Consider the following 7,352-nt stretch of genomic DNA (forward strand, 5'->3'; position numbering starts at 1 on the left):
ACTACCCTATATCTAGTAATCTCTCGAAGGTTCGAGAGAAGGAGTGCCATGATAATAGTCACGTGATCTCGCTGACGCAACAGTACTGTTACGTCTCTGGTCGTTAGTTAATTACTCGTAAAAATTCTTTCCGAAGAACTTCAGTGATACAAGCCCTTTCTCAAATAAAACTAGTTTATTCTTTCTCAATTCAACTTTGCAATACACTTAATTTCCACTGTCCCTTTAACTTAACACATGCTATAATTCTCAACGAACGGTTCACGCACTTTACTTACTACTGTGCTTGACTCAATTGTCGGTCTATATCTTCAATCTCTCTGTCTGCTATTCAATTGTTGCCGTCACTTTATTTGCCGGCTTATATACTATAAGAGCACCATTCTAGCAACCGCTAGGACGTTCGACAAGTTCCTCGATCTTTCTAGATACTCATTACGTGTTACCAGCGCCACGTGACCTCCGCTGTCGTAACAGTACGAAGTACCTTCATATTAATTAAAACATTTCCAAGTACTGTAACTCCTATCAAGTTATATAGTACCAGGTAGCTGATATCAAATCATAAATTCCAACTAGTTCTATAATAATTCAAACAGTTTCAAGTACTGTAGGTGTCAGGTTTTTATACGGCCAGATTCTTTACAGTAGGTGTCTGTGACTTAAATTGTTGGTGTTAAATTTCAACCATAAATGGACAGCACACAATCCATTTGTTTTAAAATAATATATTCAAAACAAGTCAAACATATGTACAAAAATTTGTTACACTATTGGCTATTCCAGTTGTATCCAAAACTTTAAATAATTGTCTCTTTTTCGTCAAAGTCCACACAGGCAGGTTCAGTTAGTTTAGAACCCAATTGACAAGACGAATTATTCTTCTCTACTCTGTTTCTTACAATACAATCCGTGATTACAACACTTTAAAAGTCACCACTATACACTCTTTATGGTTAAACTTACAAACACAGTCTAGATCTGTATCTCTCACTAACTCTGTCTTACTTTCACTTTCAGTTACTTAACTTCTTTCTGTATCTACAATATTTATAACAAGCGAAAGAAAAGTCCTGAAATATCTAGCCCTCTAGTAACAATATTCACATAATGGGAAAACTTAGAAGCTTGGAGTAAGATGACGTCAACAATATTACAAAAACCGAGTACAACAATCAAACTGCATACACAATGTATGACTCGTACAGAGTTACCTAACTAAACTTGTCTTAACTATCACTTTTAGAATAATTAATTTTTAACACTCTTGTTATGAAAACTAAATAAAAATTAAATATTAAATCACTAAATAAATTAAATAATAACTCTTTAAAAGTTTTGTATATCCAACAATAACCCCTCTTCAAGAAAAATATTTACAATATTTTTTTACACAATATACAAAGACTGTTTTCAATTCATACACAAAGTATACTCATACATTTTGCACCAATATGATGGCCAGACACTCTTGTTTAACCACAAAGTAGTTCTTCTCACTACTCAACAGCTTTTTACTTACATTCATTACCGGAAACAGTCCTTCTTCATGTTCTTGTAGGAGTATTGCTCCAATGTCAATGCCTGAAGCATCAGCCTGAACTATGAACAATTTGTTGAAGTCTGGCATTCTAAGGATTGGTGAACTTCCCAACATGATCTTTAATTTCTGGAATGCCATCTGTTGTGGTTGTCCCCACTTCGCCTTGTTGGGTAGGCCTTTCTTGGTCAGGTCAGTCAATGGTGCAGCAACTTCAGCATAGTTTGGGATGAACTTCCTGTAGTATCCCACTAACCCCAAAAAGGATCTGATTTGCTACTTGGTTGTAAAAGCTGGTGCATCTTGCGTGTGGGTTAGCTTCTCCTCTTCCATGGCTATCTCTCAGTCGCTCACTGTCTGTCCAACAAACTCCAACACAGGATAGCTGATGTATCATTTAGATGGTCTGATGGTCAGACTTGCTGCCCTCAATTGTCTTATCAGCTCTCTAAATATCTTCAGGTGGTCTTCCCATCTGGTTGTGTGGGTCAGAATGTCATCCACATAATACTCGATGTTGGTGATGTTGTGCAACATGTCCCTCATCATGCAGTTGAATGTTGCTGCTGAGTTGACATCCCATCTCCACCAGGATCTGCCAATAATCTTTACTGAGGTCGATTTTTGATCAGCACTTGGCTTCATCTAGCTTTGTTATTATAGCCTTTGGGTTGCCCATAGGTTCAGAGCCAAACTTCATAATGAGGTTCAGCTTCCAACAGTCTATGCAGAAGCAGTTTGATTCATCTCTCTTCTTCATGAGTACCACTGGTGAATAGTAGGTTGAATTCGAAAGCTAGATTATTCCAGTTTCTAACATTGCCTCATCTTCCACGCTTTATCAAGTCTTTCATCGCATAGGGCATCTGATAAGCTTAACTTTGACTGGATCCTTGGTCGTGGTTATGATCTTGTGTTACACACAGTCTGTCTTCTCTAATCTATCTGTGATCACAGTAGATCTCATAGCTCTTTCTTCTGCTTGTCAGTCAGTTTTTCACTGATGTTCAAGTCTTTGTATGTCTCATCTCCACCCAGTGGTCTTAGGTCTAGTAGGTCATTAATCTTCTTTTAAAAAGTCATCATCTTCTGGTTCTGCATCTATGACAGTCATGCCTGCAACATTCATCTGAGTCTTAATACCTGTACTCATTATATTTCCTTCCCTCTTGAAGTACCTCTTCAACAGATTGGCATGGAAGATCTCACTTAATTTTTTTTGTCCACTTTCACCTTATAGTCCATTCTGCTGACCACTTCATATATTTCAAAAGGTCCTTTCCACTGCAGGGTGAGTTTGTTGTTGTCTGTGGGTAGCAGAACTAAGACTTCTGTCTGACCTTGAAACATCGATCCTCAGCCTTCTTGTCATAAAAGTGCTTTTGACTGCCTTGAGCTGCAAATAGTTCTCTTGAGCGAGTTGACAGATCTCCTCCAGTCAGTTTCTGAGGTCTAACACATACTGGTATGTGTACCTTACTTCTGACTCTTCTTTTCCTGTCCATAGCTCTTCTCTCTCTAGGTCTTGTTGTTGTTTAACAAGCTCTCATAGATCACCATCTTTGAGTGCAAGTTGCTCAGCTCTTGTAATCTCTATGCTATGTTTGCCACCACTACAGTTGTGCATCTATAGGCCAACTTCTGCTATCGTTCACAACTTCTTTTACCGACTTTTACCAGTGTATAATCCTGACTGGCTTGGCAGTTGGTAATATCAAATTATATAAAACCAAATAGTTTCATATTAAGTCGAACAGTTCCAAGTACTGTAGCTCATATCAAATCATATAAAAACCAAGTAGCTTCATCTTAAGTCATACAGTTCTAAGTACTCTAGCTCCTATCAAATGACATAGTACTAGGTAGTTTCTTATTGTCATACAATTCCAAGTACCGTAATTCATATCAAAGTATATAGTTCCAGGTACTGTAGCTCATATCAAATCATGTAGTACCAGGTAGTTTCTTATTGACATACAGTTCCAAGTTGCTCATGTCAAATCATATAGTTCAAAGTTATTAATACCTTAACCTATGATTTGGTCAATTTGAGTCTTAATGGCATGACTATGTTTTTCTGTGGTACAAATTGTGTTTGTTTCTTGTGGAAGAAAAGATATTATGTAAACCTTTAATAGCATTAAAGTTTCTGAGTGTCTCCAGCTAATCAGCAGAATGATGTAATATATAATTCTAAAGAGCCTTGACTGTCTTCTTGCTATGCCTTTGAAGCTAATTTATCTTTTTTTTAGTATTAACATATGTTATTTAGTCTAGCTGATAAGAAATAAATCCACACATGGATAGAAGAGGTGTTATAAAGCACATCTAAATCTCATCCACACTAGCATCTAGAAGTACAGATAAACTGGTCTTCCTTCTGAGACTGAGAGGTTGTGGTTTACTGTGTTATCAAGCTAAAGTTATGTTTAGCTAGTAGTCTCTCCCATATGACTGGGAATTGATTGTCAATAAAAAGTAATTCATGTAACAACTAAATTAGTAGACACCTTGAGGGTTTTTGTATCGTGTTTAAAAAGAATTAGATCAGTTAAGATATCCAGATGATGAGCCACTAATCAATCAGTGGCAGAAATAATTGCAACCAGGTTTCCTGACAGTATAAAAAACGTTATTGAAAAGTATTCAAATTCCATTGTCTTTTCTTTCCTCTGCCTATCACTAGTAGTACCACCCCAGTGCTAACTCATCCAACCAAGTGTGAAACCATCACAACACTGTCCATTCCAGTACATCCATGGCTTCTTCAGCTACTAAAGAGCTAGATGATCTCATGACCTCTCTTTCTCACTTTAAGGTAAGAACTTGGTGATAAGAGCAAGGTACTCTTTTTATTATTGTAAAATTAGTTTTTTATAGAATCTAAGGAAAACTGCACATAAGAGATCTTTAACAGACTACCCTTAATATATTTCTAATCTAATGGGACTAGAAACATTATTGCCAAAGTATAGAAGAGAATGAATGTGAGAATTGACTAACTTGTACTAGTTATGCTTCAAATATTTTTAATGTAGGATTAAGATTTGATATGAGATTATTTGTACCATCAGTGAGAAATCTTGTTTTGAAGTTTGAAAATTTTTTCTCTAGCTTCCAACAAAGAGATGTATACAGATTGATAATAATAATGAAGTTTTTGGTTACTTTCTAGACAATTAATAAATCTTAGTTATTTTATATATGCACATTACAATCTGGTTCTATGGCAACCTTAGTTACATGGTAAACTACTACTACCACAATTTAAACTTGAAGTTGTGGAGTCAAGTTATAGTTACCATATATATATATTCCCATTACAGTCTGATCATGTGCAATTTCATAATCAATTAATTTTCAGCTCATAAATCGATTTCATTCAACTAATGAATTTTTCTCATGTGAAACTTTGATAATTGGAATAATCAAAAAGAGTAATAGTTAGAAACATTAATTTCAATTAGTTAATTATTTTTGTGAGTCATGAAACGAACTGATCTGAAGGAATAATGAGAAATCATAACTGAAATATTTTGATTACATGGATAATTGAAATAATTGAAAACTGTAATAATCAGAAACACCAGTTTTGATTAATTGACTATTTACATGATATTAACTGATTTAATGATAATCTCTATTAAATGAGTATGTTATTTGACACTAATTGATGCTCATAGGTAATTGACTATATCATTTAATTGAGTTAATTGCTCAATTCTAGTTTTATGTTAACTTTAGTTACATATTAAACTACCATTAAATACAGAAATTGTTCCAGTGGGAAGTCATGCCTTAGTTACAAGGTAAACTAGCTGTTACAGATAGAACTTGAATCAGCAGGGAGCCAAGCCTTAGTTACATGGCAGGCTACTGTTACAGATAGTTTGTACTAGTTGGAAGGCAACCCTTAGTTACATGGTAAACTACTGTTACATATCGAATGTGTACAAGTGAGAAGTCAAACCTTGGTTACAAGGTAGACTGCTGTTATAGATAGAGCTTGTACCATTGGGAAGCCAAGCTTCAGTTATGTGGTAGACAACTGTTATAGATGGAACTAACCTAAATTTACTAAGCCAACTGAACTTTGGGAAATATCAGAATTACTGTCAAATATATTGTTAAAAGTTTGGTTGTTATTAAATAAGCACAGCTACAGAATGGGCTATCTGTGTTGTGCCCACCTTGGGTATTTAAGCCCAATTTTTAACATTCTGATCCCTCAGACTTACTTCTGAGCCTTTGGGGGCAACAGCAAAGATACACAACTGATGATTCTATACAGTATAATCATTATAGATCTTAGTTTCTTGTTGTTTTAAATTTCTAAAATTCAGTATTTCTAGACAGTTAGATATTCATGATTGCCTTTAACAATATGTTTGTTATGTTTAAATTATTTTATATCTGATACATATAGTTAACTTACTTTTGATTAAAAGTTCTTAATAAATACTTCAGCTGAATGACACCAGTCAGTCAAGTAGGGAAACAGCCTGTGTCAAGCCTCAAAAACCACCAAAGCAACCTTCTGCTGGACCAAATAACCAGTTAGATTCCATGTTAGGCTCTCTTCAGTGTGATATGAACAAACAAGGTGTCAATACTACAGCTAAGGGTCATTGTTCAGCTTGTAATAAGCCCATTGTTGGACAGGTATGGAATAATTTTATGAAGTAAAGAAACATGGACAAAAATGACATAATACTTTTTATATGTTATTATACAGTGGTAGACAGACTCAATGATTATTATTAAATCTATGGAACTTGCTAAATTCCAAAGTTACCTTTGTGTCACTAGGTACAGAGAAAACAAAATGTAACTTAAATTGGTCAGTGATTTTTCTCAACAACACGTACACTAAAACAGAAAATCATGGATAAAAGAGATGAAAATTTTACACTTATGAGAATTATACTGTACAATCTATTTCTAATTCATAACCCACTGGTAAAGATGTTTTTTAATTAATTATATTGTTTTGTGTAGACCTTAAGTACTTTCATTTATTAATAAATAAATCCATTAGCATATCAAGATCTTTGATTCTCAGTGTATACTGTGCTTACTTTTATCTTTATAACATATATTCAATAATATAGGAATGTATAAGCAGACATTTTTTATTTATGAGCATGTAAATCCACTGGCAGAGAAAACTGATATATAGTTTATTCTATAATAACTCCATACTGTATTAATATTTTGGTCAACATCTTATTTCTCTTACCACTAGTTTTCTTGCATGATATAAATAAAACATCAAACATAGAACTTGTACATAGCAATGGGGAGCCAAGCCTTAATAATATGGTTGCTTATTGATACAGATAGAACTTGTACCAGTGGGAAACCAAGCCTTAGTTACACAGTAAATTATTTTATTTCTGGTGCATATAATTAGCTTACTTTTAATTAGCAGTTCTTAATAAATATTTCAGCTGAATGACACCAGTTAGATGTGTGGGGAAACATTCTATGCCAAGCATCAAAAATCACTCAAGCAACCTTCTGCTGGTTCAAATAATCAGTTAGATTACATATTAGGCTCTCTCCACTATTATATGAACAAACAAGTGATCAATAGGACAGGTTCAGATCTTAAAATTGTTTTCTCTTGAAAAAAAGAAGAGGTAGAGGGGACCTGATTGAGGTGACAAAATTAATAAGGGAATTGATAATGTTGGTGATTACAAGACTATTTTGCAGGATGAATTTAAAAATGAAGAGCTACCCGAACATCTTCTAGACTGATATATTGTTGCGTCATCGAGGTCACGTGACTGGTGTGGCGCCCTCTAGT

The 7,352-nt window shown here is 34.5% G+C and overlaps 1 protein-coding gene across 1 annotated transcript in view; it reads left to right on the top strand.

The window, feature by feature from the left end:
- The window catches only part of LOC106461978 (paxillin-like), a 28,823-nt gene that overhangs the window by 6,862 nt on the left and 14,609 nt on the right, over nt 1–7,352 (top strand). Inside the window, exons 2-3 of the mRNA XM_022389098.1 lie at nt 4,227–4,358; nt 6,008–6,202. Coding sequence (XP_022244806.1) covers nt 4,299–4,358; nt 6,008–6,202 — 255 coding nt within the window. The 5' untranslated portion in view covers nt 4,227–4,298. The remainder of the gene's footprint in view (nt 1–4,226; nt 4,359–6,007; nt 6,203–7,352) is intronic.

Source organism: Limulus polyphemus, unplaced genomic scaffold (assembly GCF_000517525.1).
Source record: "Limulus polyphemus unplaced genomic scaffold, Limulus_polyphemus-2.1.2 Scaffold1070, whole genome shotgun sequence".
Lineage (NCBI taxonomy): Eukaryota > Metazoa > Arthropoda > Merostomata > Xiphosura > Limulidae > Limulus > Limulus polyphemus.